General features: G+C 34.0%; 1 protein-coding gene across 6 annotated transcripts in view; it reads left to right on the top strand.

Moving 5' to 3' along the window:
* The window catches only part of FXR1 (FMR1 autosomal homolog 1), a 55,339-nt gene that overhangs the window by 15,541 nt on the left and 16,777 nt on the right, over positions 1-23,021 (top strand). For all 6 annotated transcript variants that reach the window (XM_045850908.1, XM_045850909.1, XM_045850910.1 and 3 more), the window contains exons 2-10: positions 966-1,018; positions 2,513-2,606; positions 10,536-10,607; positions 11,028-11,176; positions 11,401-11,494; positions 12,182-12,298; positions 13,697-13,867; positions 15,291-15,369; positions 18,903-19,012. In XM_045850908.1, the coding sequence (XP_045706864.1) occupies positions 966-1,018; positions 2,513-2,606; positions 10,536-10,607; positions 11,028-11,176; positions 11,401-11,494; positions 12,182-12,298; positions 13,697-13,867; positions 15,291-15,369; positions 18,903-19,012 (939 nt within the window). The remainder of the gene's footprint in view (positions 1-965; positions 1,019-2,512; positions 2,607-10,535; positions 10,608-11,027; positions 11,177-11,400; positions 11,495-12,181; positions 12,299-13,696; positions 13,868-15,290; positions 15,370-18,902; positions 19,013-23,021) is intronic.

Consider the following 23,021-nt stretch of genomic DNA (forward strand, 5'->3'; position numbering starts at 1 on the left):
GAGACCATTGCTCTTTCTTGAGTATGTTAGGTCTTAAGGTTTTTTAAAGCTGCATTCATCAAATGAAAAGAATAATTAATTTTAAGGATAGAAAATGACTACTGATTTTTATTGAGAATGCATTTTTAAATTTTTTAAAAGACATGGATTTGAGAGAAAAGGGAGGAAGGGGGAGAGGGAGAGAGAGAATCAACCAACTTTTATTGGTTGATTCTTGTATGTGCCCTGACTGGGTGTCAAACCCACAGTCTTGGCATATGAGGACAATGCTCTAACTATTGAGCTACATGGCCAGGGTGAAGAGAATCTGTATTCATTCGAAATATTTTTTAGGCAATGTACTCACTATAGCCCTTTTTTTTTTTTAAGCAAAGAAGGAAGAGAAGCTGTAGAAAAATAAGATTAGTTTAGTGGTAAGGTTAGTATTCAAAATATTGTCATGTCTTTTATTAAAGGTGGGCTTTAATTTAATATTTATAACTAAAATTTACATTTGAGTTCTTTCTCCATGTTAAGTACTGTGGTAAACATTAATTATTTTACTTAATTCTCATAATTCCATGAGGTATGTATGATACCTCATGATATCTCACTTAAGCTATATAAGTGGTAGAGCCTGGGATGTGAATCTTGGTAGCGTGACCCTAGAGCCTGAACTGTTAGTCACAGTACTAAGTACTGCCTCACTTAGTTTGAGTATTGACTAATACCTGTGATGTTTCAGGCATTTACTAATTCTGAGGTAGGTATGTGAAGCTGAGGTTCAGAGAGGTTAAGTAAATACCAAGGTCATGCATTTCACAAATGATGGAGATGGAAATTAAATCCAGATTTGCTTAATTCTAAACTCTGTTGTTTTCAGTACTCCGTATTTTCTTTGTATCTAATATTGCCTTTTGTAGTTAACATAGCATTTTAATTGAATATTGATATACCTTTAATAATGTTTTTGGGTTTTTTTGCAGGGATTTATCAAAGATGTTCATGAAGACTCCCTCACAGTTGTTTTTGAAAACAAGTAAGTTTTTTTTTATTGTTAGGGATCTTAATTTTTAAGATGGGTAGTGGCAAACTTGCTTTTGTTTCTTTTTATTGCCAGTAGAAAGTGGATTTAGTTTCCCGTGGGCTTTTTGATGGTTTGATCATCTTATGGGTTCAAATAATTCTAGTTTTGGTAACTCTTTTGCCTGTTTTCCTGCCCACAATTTACATGTAACTTTTTTCAAGACTCTTTTATTTGCCAAAACACACATGAACATGAATCACTAAGTAATTTTTGCAAAAGTAGATGGCACAAATGGGGTTATAATATGCTTAATTCTTAAATGCAAATGTTGAATTTGAAATGTTGAAATGTTGAATGCTGCAGGAGGCTTTCCAGGTGGCTGTTGGTAGTCAGAGTAAGTATTAGGTCATTTTTAATTGCTTGATATTAATAAGGAATATCAATTTTGTAGATACTGTGATGGCTAGGTAATGTTCTAAAATGTGGAAGAGTGTATGCTGGGCCTGGTGAGGAAGCATTATAAAGGAGCAATGTATAACTGAAGGTCAGAAAAGAACTGTTTAACTTTCACTTTCAAGCTGCTTCTGGAACTGCCTGAAAAGATATCTGCCAAACAGCTGTTCCATGTAGAAACAAGTGTTGTGATGATTTCTGTCTTTGAGCGGCTGCCATTTAGACAGTAATGGTGAAAAGAAAGCACTCAAAACTTTTAACTTCCGTGTGTGTGTGTGTGTGTGTGTGTGTGTTGCAAATACATGCTATAGGAACATTTTATGTGTGGGTTTATTTCCCAGACATATGAATGATCTGTTGTAAGTTAAAAGTTATTCTTCAACTCAACTTACAAATTACAACACAAAACATGTCAGTTAAGCAATAACTGAATTTGTAACTTTGATACATATTTGTACAGACATTAAAAGTAAGCTTTTAGTAGGTTTTAGTTATGTGTTCATTGTGGAAAAGATAAATTCTAAATGAGAAAGTTAAATCTTATGTAAGTCATCTATTCAAAATAATTGTAATTTTCTGTATTTCTGTGAACGTGTATACTTAAAAGGAATTACACTCTTTTTATTGTTTTATACTCTGAAATTATGTTCATTTGACAGGTTACAAAGTTGTAATGTGTTTGAAATAAGTTGATTCTACTTCTGTTAATTTGACAGTGGTATAAATGATATTTCAAACTTAAGTTACTACCATGAATGTAGCCTATTTTTTATCTCAAGAATATGTGCTGTTTCCTTAGGATGAGTAATTTGGAAGGTAATTTGTAATTATTTTCAATGATGTTAATTATTTATAAACTTCAAGAGTCATGCAAAATCTGTCTCAACAAACTAATTATTTGGAATATATAATAAGAAACTTGTTTTTCTTTAGGGAAACCTAAATGATTAATTGGAAAATTATACAGCAGTAAGCATTGACTATATAGCTTCCATATTAGAGAGTATTAGGATAACGTATTTTGAATGTTTAATTTCTTTTCTAATCCTTCAGTTGGCAACCAGAACGTCAGGTTCCATTTAATGAAGTCAGATTACCACCACCACCAGACATAAAAAAGGAAATTAGTGAAGGTGATGAAGTCGAGGTATGTATTTGTAGGTTTATTTTCTTGTGTGCTTCTATTTTGTTTCATATAAATATTCTTCTAGGAAATGTGTTTAGGTGGTGGTGAATAAATCTAATTCCTTTTCTTTTTCTCTTGATAATGGCTGTATAAGCAGTAATGCTTGAGTTTTGGAATCAGAACTGAGAATCTTATCTCAGCTCTGCTCTTAGCTTTTGTGCCTTGGTCGAGTTTCTTTATCACTAAAATGGAAATAATGAAATAATGTGAGAATTAAGGATGATAGGGTGTTTAAATTGCTTTGCACAGAATCTGGCACAGAGAACTATATGATGTTGATAGCTGTTTTCTGTTTTGTGTTTTTTTTTAATTACTCTAAAATTTGTGGTTTTTCCTCAGATTCTTTGTAAAATAGTAATTATCACCCTTTATTATAGTGATCATTAATATAGTTTATATGTATGTGAAATACGATAATTAGTATTGCCTTGTTGAATATTCTAGAAATACCTGGAAATTTTTAAAGGACAGGAAAAACCAAAAGAAAAAAACAGTCACTGCCCAGAGATAAAAACCACTGTTCATGTGTTCCATATTATTCTCAGACTCTCCTTCCCCCTTTATAAAAATAAAAATGAGATCATTTGTACTGCTTCTTTATATCTTGCTTTTTTCATATGTAGTAGATCTGATCTTGGGTGTCTGACTACAAAAGGTTAATGTTGCTGATTAATATGTCTGCTGTTCTGTAAGAAGAAACTTGGAAGAAAGTAATTTTCAATACAGGTTTACTGAGTCTGTTAGAGATAGGAAATCGGATTTTTGATTTTCAAGAATTGACATAATTCCCCAGGATAGTCAGATATGCTAAATATATTTCTCAGAAGGAGTTGGTTCAACAGATTTTCAAGTTTCATTTGTACCTAGTTTACGTAGGATGAGGGAGGGGATTGGGGGCATACCATTAGTGATGAAATAGTAATCTGATGTTTATAAACACTTCATGATATATGCCAGACACTGTCCTGAGTACTTGGCAACTGAATGCGTTTAGTTAATCTGTCACTTTTATTTCTCATTTTTTAATGGAGATATTCTTTTGAGTTTCTGTAAAATTGTAGATACGCTAGGAAACCAAAGAATTGTAGTGATTTAATCCCTGACAACCTGGACTCATTTTCATTTAAAAATTCTGCCTAAATTTTAATTACTTGCTCTAAGTTTACCATGCACTTTTTTGCTTTTGCTAAATCAAAGCATGTTATGACTTAGTTGTGTCAGGGCACCACAAGCCCATTCCCTAATAATGTTATAGCCTTTACTTTACTCAACTTTTTTCTTTCATACTTGACTTGACCAAGTGTGGGTGGGTACTAAGACTTTTGTAATAAGGAGCCCTGTAACTGTAGTCTCTGTGGTATGTGTCTGTCCCTGAGTGTAAAGTAGGGTACTTGGTGAGTCTTGTGAATTGTAGCACTAATGCTGCTGATTACTACTCAGCTATGTTCACTGGGACTTTAGATTCCAGTGAAAATGGTTTTCTTAGTATTGTTTCCTTTTCTAATCAACACCTTTCTGTGAGGACTGATAAAAGAGGTGGTTTTTTTTTTTTCTTTTTTAAAAATATATTTGTTTTAGAAGGTTTTTTTCCCTGAATGCTTAATTTTAGAATTAGAAATATGTGGTGGTCAGCTCTGGGCACAGTGCTTTTCATATTTTTTAAATTGTTGTTCAGACACTTATTGGTAGTTTAAAGGCTCAGATGAAAGGGAAAACTTGGCAGAGTACTGAGGATGTTTTTAATCGTGTTCTTTCCCAAGTCCTTTTTGAGGAAGGTCTTACCCATTTCTTGGACCATCTTCTGGCCCATTTGGACATGGATGATTATGGTGTTTTCAGTTTGTTCCTTGTTTCAGTCTTGGTGAAATTTACTTCTTACAATTGTGACAATCATCTGAAATGAAGATGTTATTGTCACTTTTTTCACTTGAAATTTTTGAAAATTTACATAAGGAAGAAGCTTAAAATTAATATTGCAACTCATGGATTTATTAGATTTTTTTATTTTTATTTTTTGGCCACTAATAGTTAGGAGTCTATTCACCACACCTGAAGTATTTTGGAATGATAGTAAGGCTTTATATTTTGAACCAATAACTTTTGAAAGTTTCCCACACCTCTTAAAATCAAAGTAATAAAGGTTATGAAATGATAAGCATATTACATAATATAAAATGTGAACCTCCCCTCTTACTGTGGGTGTGTAGGTGTTCTTGTTGCCTGCCCCAGTTTACATCTCATTTACCAGAATCTAGTGTCTCTTCAGATTTTTTTTGCATTTATAAAGAATAATGTATTTTTGTTACAAAAATTGAAAATATATTATTTATTTGTGACTTTTGTTTTTAGTTAATTAGGATATTATATACAGTTTCATGTCTGAATGTACAGATTGTCATTTCTACTGACACCCCCATAATATTCCTTAGTACAAATGTATCATAATTAGAAGACACTGAAGCTGAGTGATTTTTTCTTTTGCTATGATTAAAAAATAACCAGAATTAATTAATCCTCTTTTATATAAATCATCTTCTGTGATTATATAAATCACAGTTTTAAGTGGTTCAGTTGCTGAATTAAAAGCATGTTCTTTAAAATTTTGATAGTACTAAAATGTGCCATTTTATCCTCTAAAAGTGCTTTTTGAATTACCACTTCATAATTTTGCTGACACATGATGGTATATGTTTCCTCATTGATTAGTATGTTAACTTCTTATTTAGTATAATAATTTTAAATTTACTATATTAATTTTTTAAGTCACTCTACTCATTTCTTTTTGCTAGTCACAAATAGTATAACGGCAATAACAATAGCTGACACTTGTATAGCACTAGCATATGCACTATATAACCGACAAGCTCTTTAAACAGATTTAGTTTAACATAACAATTTATTGAGCTGTGCTAAACTCTACTATTATTATTTTTTAAGATTTACTTTTAGAGAGGAGAAGGGAGAGAGAAAGACAGGGAGAAAAGCATCAATGTGTGAGAGATAAATCGATCAGTTGCCTCTGACACATCCTGATTTGGGACCCAGCCTACAACCCAGGCATGTGTCCTGGCTGGGAATTGAACCAGTGACCTTTTGGTTTACAGGCCAGTACTCAATCCACTGGGCCACACCAGCCAGGGCTGCTGCTGCTGTGGCTGTTGTTAACCATTCCAAGGTCATAAAGGCCAAAAATACTGGAAAGCTGATAACCAGTTTTAGTTTTTGTCTTACTGTTATTTTCTAATATATCATGTTGTATTTATAGAGTGTTGTCGGTTTTGTGCCAGACTCACAACTCTTCTCTTCTTCCGCAGCCCTGGGAACTCCTTCTCTTTGAAGAAGGGAAAGGTGACTTTGATTTCAACACTAGAAACAAATTTAGAACAAAAGTGATCCAGGAGAGAGCTTTCCATTGACCTTACAGGCGTTTATTTAAAGCTTGGCAATATATAATTTCCATTCTGTAGTTCAGGAATGGTTGACTGTTGATAATTTCATATAGTTTACTCTGAAATTCTATTATTTTAAAAATATGTTTGGCTATTTTGAGGTTTGTTTTTCCAGCCAGTTTATGAGGCTTACATGAAGCTATAGATCACAGTGTTATTGTTTATAATGGCCTCAAAAAGATACTATATGTGATTTATAATAGTTGGTTTTTAGAGGTCTGAAGTTCAAATATTAATTTGAAACCTAATTAGTGGCTTTTACTTGACTTTAAAAGTGGTGACATATTTTTAAATACAATTACATATATTTTTAAAAATTTTATATTAATCATTGTTCAAGTACAGTTTTCTCCCTTTTACTCCCACTCCAGCCCACCCACCCTACAATTACATATTTTTGATAAATATTTGCTTAATGGTTGATTTTGCTAACTGAAGATTGCTTAGAAAATAATGATCAGCTTATAAAGTTGGAAGTAGTGGGAAAATGAAGAGTTCCTTAGATTTTTTTGAGCTGGTTATATAGTGTTCTGGGGCATTGGAAGTGCAGTAAAAAGTACCCTAGTGATTTCACGTGAGGTGTGCTTTGTTTTATTATAGATACCTGTTTTGCTTAGCAAGTTAATATGCATAAAACACATGCAAATGTTACATAGTAAGCCTTGTATCTCAAGCCAGTGTATAATTTTACAAGATTTTCAAGGTTTTCTTCTTGGGTTTAACATTTAAAAAGCGTTTATTTTTGAATTGTGAAGATTTCTGGTTGAAATAAGAATTGACAAAATTTTTGTTCTTGTGACATATATGCCTTCCCATCTTTTATGGCAGACTGTCAGACTTTATGATTATTCATCTTTATATTTTAATTATAACATTAGGATAGGTCATTAAAAGAAATCAGATAAAAGGAGTAAGAATAATTTGAGATAGGATACTTTTACCTTACAGTTTTTAAAACTCAATATTTTACTTAAAAACAATGTAAATATACATGTATTATTTACATATTATCTTTAAAAATGTTTCAGTTGATTCTTGAGACCAATCTGAAAATTTTAGCTGTCTGTAGTTTTTCTCATAATTCTAAGTCCATTGTTAGTCTTAGTGCTTGGGAAATGCTACTACATTAAAAAAGGTGAACATTTTTTAAAAGTCTTATCTTTGTCTTGAAAAAGGCCATTTTTTTTAAGACCTTATTTATTTTTAGAGAGAAGGGACGGGAGACAGAAAGAGAGGGAACGAAACATCAGTGTGTAGTTGCCTCACATGCATCCCCTGCTGGGGACCCGGCCTGCAACCCAGGCATGTGCCCTGACTGGGAATTGAACTGGTGACCCTTTGGTTTGCAGGCTGGGGCTCAATCCACTAAGCCACACCAGCCAGGGCTCAGTTTTTAAGACTTTGAAACCCACTTGTTAGTGAATCAGCCACAAATATGATTGAGATAATAATACTGTACAGGTAGATAAATTATATTATTGTGTTCTATATGTTAAGCTTTCTTTTCATAGGTTGTAATGAGATGAAATGGTGAATACAGAGGAATGATAAATGCTGTATTTCATGTAGTTATGAAAAGTGTCATTATGATTAAAGATTCAGTTTAGTGCTTAACATTCTTTAGAAATTATCTGCCTCATGTTTATTATCTCTATTTGGTTGTGACTTTGAAAGGCGTAGTTAATTATTAATTTGAATGAAAAGTTAGCAACATTATTAGGATCCAGACTGGAATTTCATTGAAATCACAATTTGGTGTGTACTGAATTTGGAGACCATTTTGTAGTAACTCCATTTTGGAGTCATTTGGTGGAAAGAATCCTTAAATAGGCCTTTGGAATTTGATTTTCATATTCCATCCTTCACACCATAAAACTATCTGAGTACTATTACGTTTTTAGGTTTTTAGATTTCTAATGGCAATTTCTTAGTCCCCTGATTTTTTTAGCTCTTCTTGGATTTGAAGAACCTTAGAATGTTATAACAACGAGGGCCATTGCTTTAGACTAGGAATCACTACCTTGGAATAGATTGGAGATTTAAGTGAAATCTGAAGAAAGGGAATTTCTGTGAGGTGCTCTTATTCCAATGATATAGTCATGAATAAATTTAGTAACACTTGGAACATAGTACACTAGGGCACAGTTTTACTTCTGTGTTATTAAAGTAATTAGTTATTGTACAAGATACAGTCCATTTTATATAGGATGTGATTTGACCCACGGCCCTCAAGTGGAGCCAGATTCATAGTTGGCTTCATGAGAGTGGCTTTCTCTTTCAGGGATAAAGTTATTAATGAAGTTTACAGAGGTAGTTACAAGTATAAAATGGGATCGAGCATATCAATGGTGAATGAGAAGGCTTCAGAGCAGTCCAGGATTTATTCTTTTTTGTTTGTAGGTAAGCTTACATAGCAAGCCAGATTCCCAGAAGGGTTATGCTTTGGTAAAAATAGAATTAGAACAAAGGGATTTAAGTAGTTTTAAGACCTTTTTTTTTGTCTTCTTGCCCCCCTGGCCCCCCCAGCATTTGAGCTTTAGGCACCCATTTGCTGTAGATCACCAAGCTGAACTGCCTTTCTGAGATGGTGCTTGGAATTGGCAAGAACTTGCTGTTCTTAGGCTCCCCCCCCCAATCCTTACACATGAGGGAAAATAGTCTTTATTTAACATTTGGGCCCAATGATGCATATTAATTGGTTTTTAAAATATTTTTCACAAGTAAAAATGAAACAGTGGAGATAGCCAATATTATAAGATATCTTAAAAAGCATTTTTAAACATAGCAAATCCATCTTTTTATTCCCTCTTTTCTTCCTTTGGGTAATACATATACCTAAAATGAGCTAAGTTCCCTAAATATTACTGTTCTTTAGCTATGATGCATAAAAAAACATAAAACATCCATCTTATCAATACAGATAACAAATTTAAAATACATCTCTTAATAAGCTTTAGTTTATTATTTCTTCTGGTTCATTTTACACTTGAATTATCAGAATATAATACTTAAAGAATATTTGGAATTATTGGTGGCTTTTTATTGAAAACATACTCATGTTTGCATTATGATTATACCATTTTTAAAAATTGTGCTCTTTTCATGTTTAACTGATTTGATTGACTAACTAATCCACTGAATTTTTCTGTGTTTTTTCCATCAGCTGTTTCTTTCTAGTCATTTTGTATACATATCTACCATTGGCATTTGGCCATTTATTAACTGAATCAAATATATTTTGGTGTGCAAACATAAAAGATGAAACAATACTGTCACATGCCCTTGTAGAAAAACAGAATGGTCTAGAAGCTTGTTGTAGGATTTTGTATAATGGAATCCCAGTTGAATAATTAACTGGGTGAAAATACTAAAATTTTATTTTTCTTCTTAGAAATGTATTTGGGGATATTTATCCAGGATGTCATCATCTGAAGACTTCATAGTCTGAGATTGTGCTTAAAAGATAAAATTATACATTGATCATTAGAATTTAGAGTGCTATTGTCTCTTTGCACCAGTCTGATGCCTCTAATAATTTTGAAAGCCCTTCCTCTTTACATTTTCTTTTTGTATTTCTAAAAATAAAAATCTTGAAATTTTAACTGTTAAGCAATAGCCAAAAGCCCACAACAGGAATGGTGCTTCTAGTCTTTTTATTATTTTCTTGAAAGACTATGTAATAAGCCAGAGGATGATACAGTAGTAATGATATATTTCAGTGTTGTGTTCTTTCAGGTAATATCATCATTCTTCTGTTTTCTTTCAGATTTTTAAAAAAAGCATAGTTGGAAATAATTGGATGATGAAGAAATGGTGAAATAGTGTTTCAAGATACAGGAAAAATGTGATAACTAGATTCCACCTTAGATTTATAAAAGGGCCCACTGTATTCATATACTAATTGCAAGATAGAGTAATTTTTTAAAAAATAAAATTTCTTCTTTTTTAAGGGAAGACCTGTGAGAAAGGATAAAAGTCTAAGTAGTTAGATTTGCTGATAAAAGAAATACAAAAGCTGCCCTGGCTGGTGTGGATCAGTGGATTGAGTGCAGGTTTGAGAATCAAAGGATTGCTGGTTCGATTCTCAGTCAGGGCACATGCCTAGGTTGTGGGCCAGGTCTCTAATAGGGGGCTTGTGAGAGGCAGCCACACATTGATGTTTCTCTCCCTGTCTTTCTCCCTCCCTTCTGCCTCTCTAAAAATAAGCTTGAATTTGACTTTCAAGGAGCCAAATTGCCCAAAAAAGGTTGTTTTATTTTTCAGTAGTAAAATTTAGGCTTGCATTACTTTTATTAAACTATGTTTAGTATACCAATTTCAATACAGTAATATTTTTGATTCTTAAGTTTAATGGGACTTAGTATTTATAAAAAGTTACTATTACAACGTTGAAATCTTTTTAGGATGAATGATTGAGGCTGTTTTTTCTTTTCCTTCTCAGGTATATTCAAGAGCAAATGACCAAGAACCTTGTGGATGGTGGTTGGCTAAAGTTCGAATGATGAAAGGAGAAGTAAGTGATGTTAACACTTGGTTTGTGATTAGTTTCCAAGGAAATGCCTCAACTCTCCGTTTTTGTAAATGTTATTCCAGTTCTGTTTTGTTTCTAAAAGCAAAAGTGTACTAAAGATGTTCTTTAGAAATAGTTGATCACACATTTCAAAAATTCATCAGTATTCATTTCTGTTTGTGTTCTCAATTTGCAAACACCAGAGCTGTTCATCCTGAGCATGTGAGGACTACCAAGGTTCTTGCTTGTAAAAACCTATAATCTACTTTAGGCAAATCAGATTGATATAACTAAGCTATGCAAGGAGCTTGTGCCACACAGGGGAGGGTATGCTGCTTAAGCTGAGCAAGGTGTTCAGAACTTTATTTAAAGCTCATTATTTTTGTTCAGATGGGATTTTTAAAGTATTTTGATGTCTTCTAGTTTTATGTCATTGAATATGCTGCTTGTGATGCCACTTATAATGAAATAGTCACATTTGAACGACTTCGGCCTGTCAATCAAAATAAAGCTGTCAAAAAAAATACCTTCTTTAAATGCACAGTGGATGTTCCTGAGGATTTGAGAGAGGCGTGAGTAATTTTGTTTACTATTGAATTGTGTGAATTAAGAGGATTTTTAAGTACTACAAAAATCTTTTGTCCCCAAACACTCAATCACAAACTCTGCTAGAAATTTTTTAAACAAAAGTTTTTTTATGGGTGGTGTCAAAATGAAATACTGGGGTTTATATTAAAGTTGCCCTCGAAATTGAATCTGATATTTAGGTCTTACACATGAATTAATGTCTCCCTAGGTGTGCTAATGAAAATGCACATAAAGATTTTAAGAAAGCTGTAGGAGCATGCAGAATTTTTTACCACCCAGAAACCACACAGCTAATGATACTGGTAAGATACCTCCGTTTTTTAGGTAGTTAATGGATATTGCACAGATTTTGTAATTAAGTATTTAAAAAATGAAAGCTAACTTGGTATATAGTAAATTTATTAATGCAGTGTGTGAGAACAATTTTTTGGTAGTTAAATACTCAATTTTATCTCTTGAAGTAAGGAGAAAAAAATTAATAGGACATTCTCAGCATAGTAAAATTCTTTTTTTTCTTTTAAAGATTTTATTTATTTATTTTCAGAGAGGGAAGGGAGGGAGGGAGGGAGGGGGGAGAGAGAGAGAGAGAGAGAGAGAGAAAGAAAGAGAGAGAGAAACATCAACCTGCGGTTGCTAGGGGTCATGGCCTGCAATCCAGGCATGTACCCTGACTGGGAATCGAACCTGCAACACTTTGGTTTGCAGCCCGAGCTCAATGCACTGAGCTACGCCGGCCAGTGCCCAGCATAGTAAAATTCTTAATGTGTAGGTCGTTGTAGTCCTCCCACCCCCATCATAATGTGAATAGAATAAATAATATGGGGATTTGGAAAGGAAAGTAAGATTACTTGTAGGAAGAGGGGGAGGTATGGTATGTTAGGTGAGAAGTGTAATTGATGAGAATCGTGGAAGACTTTATTGTGAAGGTCCTGTTTATATTATCTTGAAAAATGATTAAGTGTTTGAGTGATTAACTTGTTTGTTTATAGTCTGCCAGTGAAGCAACTGTGAAGAGAGTAAATATTTTAAGTGACATGCATTTGCGAAGTATTCGTACGAAGTTGATGCTAATGTCTAGAAATGAAGAGGCCACTAAGCATTTAGAAGTAAGTAGGTTTATGCAAGTTCCCTGGCTCAAACTGCTTGACTGTTAATATAAGGCAAATTAGTACCTATTTTGTGGCTAATAATACTTGGAGTCATTATGTTCCTTAGAAGAACTACTTTTTTCCTGTTACTTTTCTCAAACATAGCCTCATTTACTAAATGCCTGTTGAATTTTTTTGTTAGGGCTTAGATGACAGGTGCCAAATTGCTTAGAGAGTTACTAGGGATATCCATAGTAAACTGTATTGTTAATTCTTCTTTACCCTGTTTTTTTTTTTTAATTTCCCTGTGCCCTGTCACAACACACTTTCATTAGTAACTAGATTATTTTTTCTTTTTAAAGATTTTAGAGAGGAGAAGGCGGGGGGTGGAGAGAGAGAGAGAAACATCAGTGTGTGGTTGCCTCTCACGTGGCCTCCCGTGGGTACTTGGCCCACAACCCAGGCATGTGCCCCCGCACCAGGACTCGAACCTGCAACCCTTTGGTTTGCAGCCCGCACTCAATCCACTAAGCTACGCCAATCAGGCAATAACTAGATTATTACAACAGCTCTTGTGTAAGAGAATAATAGTAGGGCACTAGTATGTGGTTTTTGAAAAGAACCTATCATTGTTTTTCTATCCTGTTCTAATCCTGTTTTCTCCTATTGGTCACTGGGAGACTAGTTCCTCCCATCCTCCACTAAACAAAACATGCAAATACATACTTCCTTAGAGAAATTGAGCTATGTTTTGAGACAACTTTGTGAATGTCTTTATTAATTTAAAAGTTAAAAACAGTCTGTGTGAATGAGTTTTGCAAAATGAATCATCTGAATCAGAAAAGTGCCTGTATCAGTTATTCTGGAAAATTGTTTTTACAATAACTCTTTTCTGTGACCACAAGTAAATAGACTCATCTATTACATGACCTCAGATGAGCTTTCTTTATTCCTTTAAATTGTTGTAAATTGACATAAGATTTACTATCTTAACCATTTGTAAGTGCAGTTCTATAGTGTTAAGTATTTCAGATTGATCGGTGTACAACTCTTTCATCTTACCACACTGAAACTCTACTCATTAAACAGTTTCCCTCTCTGCTCCTCCTCAGCCCCAGACAATTTACATTATACTTTCTGTTTCTATAAATTAGAATCATAATAGCATTAGTCTTTTTGTGATGGGCTTATTTTACCAAACATAATGTCTATCCACATTGTAGCATGTATTTTCTTTTTAAGTCTGAATAATTTTTCAGTGTACGAATATATTACATTTTGTTCATTCATCAATCTGCAGCTTGAGGTTGCTTCCACATCTTAACTCATGTGAATGATGCTGTGAATGTGGGTTTACTAGAAACCATTTTTGTTTTGATCTTTTATAAAAAAATTCTAATTTACCTCTTTTACTAGTGTACAAAACAACTTGCAGCAGCTTTTCATGAGGAATTTGTTGTGAGAGAAGATTTGATGGGCCTGGCAATAGGAACACATGGTAGTAACATACAGCAAGCTAGGAAGGTTCCTGGAGTTACAGCTATTGAACTAGATGAAGATACTGGAACATTTAGAATCTATGGAGAGGTAAGCTATTTTCTGTCCCTCGCCAAAATAACTTTGCTATAACACTAATGATTGCTTGATAGTATTTTTTGGAATTTCAGTTTCCCAGTGAAAATTCTTTAAAAAATCAGCAATCCTAGTCATCATTATACATATGTATGTGGATTGAAGATGATTATTGTATTATATGGGGCATTGATTTTTGAGTATCTAATGTGTGCTGTTTTCAGAAGTTTCTTGACCAGCCACTTCTGGGTTTAACTTAGTTTCACATGTTGATAATTTACAAATAATTTACTCATTTTTTGTGTGCTTACTGTATCAGGCACTGCAGTTGTGAATAACATATAATAGAACAGCTTTGGTAGAACTTGAATTTAGATAATATTTTGTCATTGGTAATTGGAAATTTGTGTGGACAGGAAAATAATATGCTAGGTAAACAATTCAAATTTTTCATTGGGACCAACCTTCACATTAGAATAAATGGATGAGGTGTGGTTTCGGGTGATAATTTCAAGTTTTGACTTTTCACACATAGCTATTAATTAAAAGCTTGAGTCATAAATCTGACTAGAGGCCTCATTTTTATTTCTGAAACCTTTAGAAGTGGGCAGTATAACAGAATTAAGATGAAAGTCACTGGAGTCATACTGCCTACATTGGAATTCTGTGTGTGCCACTTTGGGTGGGCTTGGTGAAAGTTGTTCAATCTCCTTGCATAAGTTTCCTCATTATAACATGAGAAGTGTAACAGTGTTTAGCTTATAATTTATGAGGATTTAAATATACTTTAAAATTTTTATAGTGCATGGTATATATGAGTACATGATACACTTGATCTGTGATTGTTAAAGAAAAAACATTAAAAATGGAAGTTAACTCCTACTGAAGACTGTGAATTCACTTCAGGGAGCCCCCCTCCTCTCCAATCTTCCAGTCTTCTAAACTTATACCCATTAGAAATTAGGAACTTTAATGATCTTATCGATAGGTACTTTTTTGATGTTATCTCTGCAAAATCAGCTTTATAAAGTCATTTGAGAATGAAAAAATTGTACACAGTATAGACAACATGATCAATTTGTTTTTAATATTCACCTGGAGATACTCAGGAAGGGAGAATAGACTTATACATTTAGGACTGGTTTTAAATTTGGCTAATGTAAGTTGAACTCTTGCTAATTTTCTCAGGAGCTTAAGAGAGGACCTTGGGGTTATCTTAACATGTTTTTGTTCTAGTAGTTCTTTTTTCCTAGCCTTTTAATGGTTGCTTTTTTAAAAAAGTACTTCATGAATTCCTTTACCTGAAATGGTACTCTAGTGGACTGAACTTGTTAATAGAATGTAATGATTTACATTTTTCTCATTTCTTATATTTTTATTTTGGATTGTGGGGTTTTTCAGGGTTTATTTCATGTATATTTCTCTCCTGCCCCCTTAGAGTGCTGATGCTGTAAAAAAGGCTAGAGGTTTCTTGGAATTTGTGGAGGATTTTATTCAGGTTCCTAGGAATCTTGTTGGTAGGTATTTTTACTACATGTTAACTAAGTTAAATGTTATTTAGTTACATACAGTGACTAAATTTGAAAATTAGTATTTTTGTTCTGAGTTATGTTAAGTATTTTGATAACAATACTTGTTTTTATTTTTTCAGTAATAACATATGTGACTTGTATCTTGTCATGTTAAGATGTCTTCTGTAGAGGGTAACCCACTAATAAGACCCATGATTTTTATAACAGTTTGCTATTGCAGTTTTTCTTAAGCCAATTTATACCTTTGGCTCTTTCTGACCATTCTTGTTCACTGAAATGTCTTTTTATTATTTATAACAAAATTGTCCAAACTTTTTGATAAGGTTATGATTTTTGTTTAGTGCAAAAGAGTAAGAGTGAACCAACAATAGGGTAACTAATAATAAAACTTACACAGTAGAACCTGAATAAATAATGATTGGTTTTTGCTGGGCAGGAGAGGAGGATGGTGATGATATGATGGGAGGTTTTGCTGTTAAGTTTTTGATACCATTAATGAAAACTATTATACCTATGAATTATAACTTGTGACTAAAAAATTTTGAAGCTATAAACAATCATTATAGCTTTTAGTGAGTTGCCATTGATATCCTATACATCCATGCTGTCTGTCCTTTTAAATGGCATTTGAGACAAATGGGAAAGCTTTTATCACATGTTAAATACACAGTAATTATTCTAGAAGTTTAATATAAAAATATGCATCACCATAAAGTAGTGAAATATACTAGGAGAGGGGTGAATTTTTGTCACCTGTTGTATCTCATCAGTTTTTTAACCTTATTGAAATAATTAGGCTCCATTATAATTAGGCCTGTTTTGCCTTTAGGAAATGATTTCTTTGCTTTTGGCATTTTATTTGTCAAATTCTATAAGCAAACAAAAATTTAAATAAAGTTCCCACTATAAAAAGACGTTTTTCTAGCCTATACTACTAGTATATTCTGATACAGTCAGTAGTCTACAACCCAAGAATTGGATAGTTTCTTTGTACTCAGCTGTTATATAAAAAGCTTTTCAATTTTGCCCAAACATTTGGATAGTTATGACATCCTGCCAATTAAGTCTACTTCATTTGTCAGGGAAATCGCTGTTCACTGTAGACTAATTTTGATAAACATGATACAAAATGTTATCTGATTATTATCAAATGAAATCACTTTAGAGAAGAAAGCGGCTTTTGAAAGTGATCCCCTTTTTTGTTTAAATTATATTCAGTTATTGACATCAGTACTAACATTGGTTTGCTGCTTTATAAATGTAATTTAACTTAGGTTTTTTCACTTGTAAAACTGATTTGGAGGTATGTACTAGGGAATCAGGGTTCTTTCCAACTCAGTAATGCTATAGGAGATAGCCTCAGTCTTAGTTTCTGTGGTAGTGTTAACCTTGAGTAAAAAGTCCAGCTATTTTAGAAGTTAGGAAATTGTATATACTTGTGGTTCTCTGATTCTTTATTCATTTATTTTATGCAGTGATATCCATGATTACCATGTTGCTTTTTTTCCTCTGTCTTGGTTGGCTTTGCTTTGGGTTATTTGTGTACTCTTTAGGAAATCTATATTAGCAGCAACTATTATATGTTGGTGAAATTTTCAGAAGAAGTATAAAGATTTCAGTTGGTTGTTGTATATAATAATACTGCATTTCCTTCCAAAATGTTTTATGGGTGAAGCAGTCTTTTGAAAAGTAATACATTTTTAGTCCAAGTGAAAGAGAAAAAGAGGACTGAGGAGTAAAAGGGAATGAGGACTACTTGGTGGGTAAGTTCCAGAGAGGATTTCTTTACACATTCAGGTTCTAAGAATTAAAGAACTTAACCATTCCCAGCCCTCCCAAATCAAAAGAAAAAATACTGTGTGAACATTGATTTGAAAATGATTCAAAAATTTTCACCACCTAGAAGCTTTCCTTAATCACTTCTCTACTCTGTCCCTTCAGCATTTTTTGCTCAGTGCTCAATTTAAACCACAGGTCTGCTTCAGTTTATCAGTATGCTTTGGAATTTAAACTATGGAAAATGATCAGTTAAAATTTTGACGGTCTCTGGTGGGACTAAATAAAACTTGCAGGTAGGTCCTTGCCATAGACCCCAGAAGGGTGATGGATGTTCACTCATCACTGATATAGTTCACAAGAAAAAGGGGCAAAGATTGGGGTGGGAGGGGTTACGATATATCAACCTGATTTTTGTTATTTCGAAGGTATTTGCTTATTTTTAGCAGGGTCAAGGATGGAGTTGCTGCTTGAGCTTCACTGTGTTAACTGTGAAGGTTGCTTTTATATGCTGCTGCTAGGGCTGCTCAGAGAAGACATGTGAATTTCCTGATTTATTTTATCTTTTTATCTGTTAATTGCTGTTTTTAAATTTAGCATTATTAATGGGGAAGGGGGTTTGAGATGAGGGATAGAAAATCCTGTCTTTGCTGCATTGACCAGCATACTGTTGTTGTTGTTCCCTTATTCATTCTTTAATGTAAATTGTTCTCTCAAGCATCAATAGGAAAAACTTCCATTTTAACCCAAAATAAATTTATTGTGGAAATATATTGCTGATGAAGTAAAAAAAAATTTTTTATTAGGGATTTGTACTTAATAACAAATATGGTGTTGCTATTAACTTAATAAGAGATGCATCATTTCATATAGTGAAGTTACCTGAATATTCTGTTATCAGGTAACACTGTCCAGTATTGGTTTGTTCCTTTATGTGAATGTTTGTTGTAACCAGTAAGTTCCTAAGGGGAAGAGAAGTTTTCATGGACAAACTTTTTTAGGTGGTTCTTGAATTATTGAAAATTCAAGAACTACTGTTTGACGCACTTAGAGGTTTAGGTGTGGAAAAGGTTAATAATTTGAACTTATGTCATTTTTATAGTATTTCATAGTATTTTATAGTATTTTATAGTATTGGGAAGACAGCATATCATACATATTGTATGTATTTGTATAGCTTTGAGGTACTTTAAAAACAGTGTGAAATGATATACTTGTTACATGTAAAATTTAATCTCTATGAAGAGATTATTTTAAAAGTTACATCTTGAAGTCACAGACGTCTTTTGAACAAATAGAAACTTGAAAATAAAATCAAGATTGAACTTGTTTGAATTATTATACATAATAAACATAAACAAATTGATATTAATGCCAAAATAAAAGTTTTGCTTTTGTCTTTATGTATACAAGCTTTTGAAATCAGTTGGAGTTGATATTTTAAACATATAAAAATGATGTAGAACATCTTAGAAAATGCTTAGATGTTGAAAATATTTTCCATGTGAGCAGCATTGTCCATCCAGTTAATAATATCCTTAAGTATACTGAAGAGAAGGAAGTGCCAGCCAATGATAAAATTTCTGAGTAGTCATTAGGGGTGAATTAATTGAGAGTATAAAGATAGAACATTGCTTGGTTTTTATAATTTAATGTAAAGTCATAAATTATTTGGACAGCTGCTGAAAGGATAGAAGTATTGGCTTATAACTTACCGTTATATTTGTTTTCTCTTATTAAAGGAAAAGTAATTGGAAAAAATGGCAAAGTAATTCAAGAAATAGTGGACAAATCTGGTGTGGTTCGGGTGAGAATTGAAGGAGACAATGAAAATAAACTACCTAGAGAAGATGTAAGTATTTAAAATTATTTAACATAAAAGTATTTATGTTTAAAATTTAATGTAACTGGCCTGTTCTTTTCTTGGCTTGACTTAATGTTTGTTTTTTAATATGTTTTATTGATTATGCTGTTACTGTTGTCTCATTTTCCCCCCTTTACTCCCCTCTGCCCTGCACATCCCCTCCCACCCATATTTCCCCCCTTCAGTTCATGCATATGGGTCATGCATATAAGTTCTTTGGCTTCTACATTTCCCATACTATTCTTACCCTCCCCCTGTCTGTTTTCTACCTACCATCTATGCTACTTATTCTCTGTACCTTTTCCCCTTCTCTCCTCCTCCCACTCCCCTGTTGATAACCCTCCATGTGATCTCCATTTCTGTGCTTCTGTTCTTGTTCTTGTTGTTTGATTAGTAGTTTTTGTTTTTGTTTTTGTTTTAGGTGTGGTTGTTAATAATTGTGAGTTTCCTGTTGTTTTCCTGTTCATATTTTTTATCTTCTTAGATAAGTCACTGTAACATTTCATGTAATAGGAGCTTGGTGATGATGAACTTCTTTAACTTGACCTTATCTGGGAAGCACTTTATCTGCCCTTCTTTCTAAATGATAGCTTTGCTGGATAGAGCAATCTTGGATGTAAGTCCTTGCCTTTCATTAGTTGGGATACTTCTTTCCAGCCCCTTCTTTGCCTGTAAGGTCTCTTTTGAGAAATCAGCTGACAGTCTTATGGGAACTCCTTTGTAGGTAACTGTTTCCTTAGTTCTTTCTGTTCCTAGAAATCTATTTCCTTTGATAGATTGGGAAAGTTCTCCTTTATTATTTATTCAAATAACTTTTCCATTTGTGACTCTTCCACTTCTCCTTCGGTACCCCTATAATTCGGATGTTGGAACATTTAAAGATGTCCCGGAGGTTCCTAAACCTCTCCTCGTTTTTTCAATTCTTGTTTCTTCATTCTTTTCTGTTTGGTTGTTTCTTTCTTCCTTCTGGTCCACACCGCTGATTTGAGTCCCAGTTTCCTTCCCATCACTATTGGTTCCCTGTACATTTTCTTTTATTTCACTTAGCATAGCCTTCATTTGTGACCAAATTCAACCATTTCTGTGGGCATCCTGATTACCAATGTTTTGAACTGTGCATCTGATTGGTTGGCTATCTCTGTGTTGCTTAGTTCTTTCGTTTGGGCTGTATTTTTTTTCCGTCTTCAGGTGCCTGTTACGTAGTGAGGGGCAGAGCCTTAGGTGTTCACCAGGGTGGGGCAACCCAGTCGCTGGGTTGTGGCCCTCTATGTGGGGGAGGGGTTTGAGAGGGAACAATGGTGTTTGTTCCACTCTCTGCTGGATTTCAGTCACTTTCCTCGCTTCCTACAAACAAAGTGGGCCCTTCAGGTGCTGATTCCCCTGTGGGTAGGTTTGTGTACATTTTAAGACCCTGTGGGTCTCTCCAATGAATTTTCCTGTGAGACGGGGAATTTCTCCCGCTGCCGCCTCAACCTCCACAGGTGTTTTCAGTTAGAGGTTTGAGGCTTTATTTCCCTGCACTGGAGCTCTGGGTTGTGTGGTCCATCCTGCTCCCCAGTCTTGCCTGGTTTATCTGTGAATGAATGTGGGACCGCTGGGTTCGCCAGCCACTGCTTTTCGAGCCCAGGCTGTCAGCTGCCAGCCACCACCTTGCCCACCCTGGTCCTCCAGCCATGGCCTTGCCCGAGTCCTCTCTGCCCGGCTGCCTATCTCTGTCCCTCCTACCTGTCTGGATGAATGTCTCTTCTTTAACTCTTTGTCAGACTTCCATACAGTTAGATTTTCTGTCAGTTCTTGTTTTTTGTTTTTAAATTGTTCTCCTTTTGGTTGTACAAGGAGCCACAGTGTGTCTATCTATGCCTCCATCTTGACTGAGAGTCTTAATGTTGTTTTATGTATTGGAAATCATTTTATGAAGTTATATCTTAGCAAGCTACTTAGAAAGTTATATCTAGTAAGATACTTATCTGGTGCAGTGGATTTTAAAAAAAGTAAATTCTGTTTCTGCCCTGACGTTTGTGACTCAGATGGTTGGAACATCCTGCAAACCTAAAGGTTTTGGGTTTGCTTCCTGGTCAGGACACATGGTTCTGGGTTTGATCTCTGGTTGGGGCATGTTTGAGAGGCAGCCGGTCATTGTTTCTCACGTAGTGTTTCTTTCCCTCTCTTCCTCCCTTTACCTTCTTCTTGAAGAAGAACCAAGAAGCGAAAGTAAAACTAAAAAATAAACATGAAATTCTTAACCTTGTAATGTTTCTTTGCATACTTGAAAAACAAGTCATCTTTTAATTCTGGGTCTTGGATTCTTTGTTGGTTTCTCAGTACTTAGTATGCCAGTTTTTTGACTAAAGGCTTCAATTTAATAATCTTATCAGTTCTGTTTTGTACTTAGAATCTAAAGCTGTTCAATGTGATACTCAACCAATAGTCTTTTGTGAAGAAATTCTTGATAAACAACACTCTCCTTGACATTTTTAGAGAACCTGAAAGCACTGACCGGTTAGAGATCTTGAAGCTTCTATGTTACTATTTTGATACCAGCTTTCTAAAATCTCTTTTCAGTTATTCTTCTCACGTGTTAATATTTTGTCCACAATGTTGTTCTTTACTCTTCATACATCAGTTTGAGCATCTCTTTCCTTTGTGTCTCTAGTAGTGAACTCTATCGTTTACTTACTTTGTGTGTCTGAATATAAGGCAAGGATTTTCCTCCAAATTACCTTCCAGCAGTACACTTACAACTTCTTCAGTTCTGCACAGTAGATAACTATTTGGAGAGTTTTTAAGCCTATTGAATAGAATCAGTCCCAAAAACAAAATAGAGAAAACTGTAGACACCTAGCCTAGATAAATGGCCTCACATCCAGGATGTTGTAGAACTGTCTATCAAAGATAGTCACTTCCTTTATTCATTTTAATTAGTTAAAATGTGAAGGTAAATATACCTTTAAAATGAATGAAGAAAAACAATTGATTTAGTACTATACAAATGAGTACTCCATAGCTCAGGTTGATTTTATCTTGTACTGTTTCCAAAATTGTTGTAGATCTCTAGTAACTTTTACTTATTCAGAAATACACATTCTTCCCCTTCCCATCATTTTTCATGACTTTTAAGAGCCTTGACATAAGGAATAAAATTAGTGGTGTCATATTATTATAATTGGCACTTTCCCTTTTTATACTTAATATGTAAAATAATGGAGATTCATTAGCATACAGCCACTGTTTGAAATTGGTCTGAAGATCAAGATGTTCACTGGTAAAGGCCAAGACTCAAGTATAAATTCCTTAGCTTGACACTGACATCTGATCTTCCCTCATCTTGATTTATCCCAGTTGTTTTCCATTATTTGTTGTCTGGCTGCGAGTGAATTCCTCTAGGTTCTCCTTCATAAATAAAAATTTTCACTTTAGTGTTTATAGTTGTGGTCATTGTTACTGTTGTTTCTGTGCTAGGGTTAAATTTAAATGCTTACAGAGGCCAAGCAGATGATGTAAATGATTAAGCAGGTTGGGATGTATAAGACAGGGATGGGAGGGCACCCAGTGCCTTTCTATAAAAGAAACAGATGCTGCTCAGCTTTAATCTGGTTGACATGTGGGACTGCTGCCTTGCATTGCTGTATCTTCTGATATTTTTAAAAGAAGCTGGAAATCTATAACACTGTATAGAATTTTTCAGATTTTGAAACATTGAGTGTTAAGTCTGAAGGTTGTTACTGGCTTATTTCACACCACTGTTTCCCAGTTTTAAGCTGTCTAAATCCCCTGGAGACTGTTTATAACTTGCTGTCTCTGAAGTTTTCAGTGACTCACCTCTGGCCTGAGATGACCTTTCCCACCTGTATTTATAGTAACTATTGTCTGTATAGTTTTGGGTATTTAATGAATGGTTTTCTTGCAGCTTTCTATTTTTTTTGGTTAATCTCATATCTCCAAACCAAGTTATAAAGTACTTGAAGTCAGGAAATCAAATCTGAATTCTTATTTTCTC

Source organism: Phyllostomus hastatus, unplaced genomic scaffold (assembly GCF_019186645.2).
Source record: "Phyllostomus hastatus isolate PE091 unplaced genomic scaffold, TTU_PhHast_1.1 phas_contig_86, whole genome shotgun sequence".
NCBI lineage: Eukaryota > Metazoa > Chordata > Mammalia > Chiroptera > Phyllostomidae > Phyllostomus > Phyllostomus hastatus.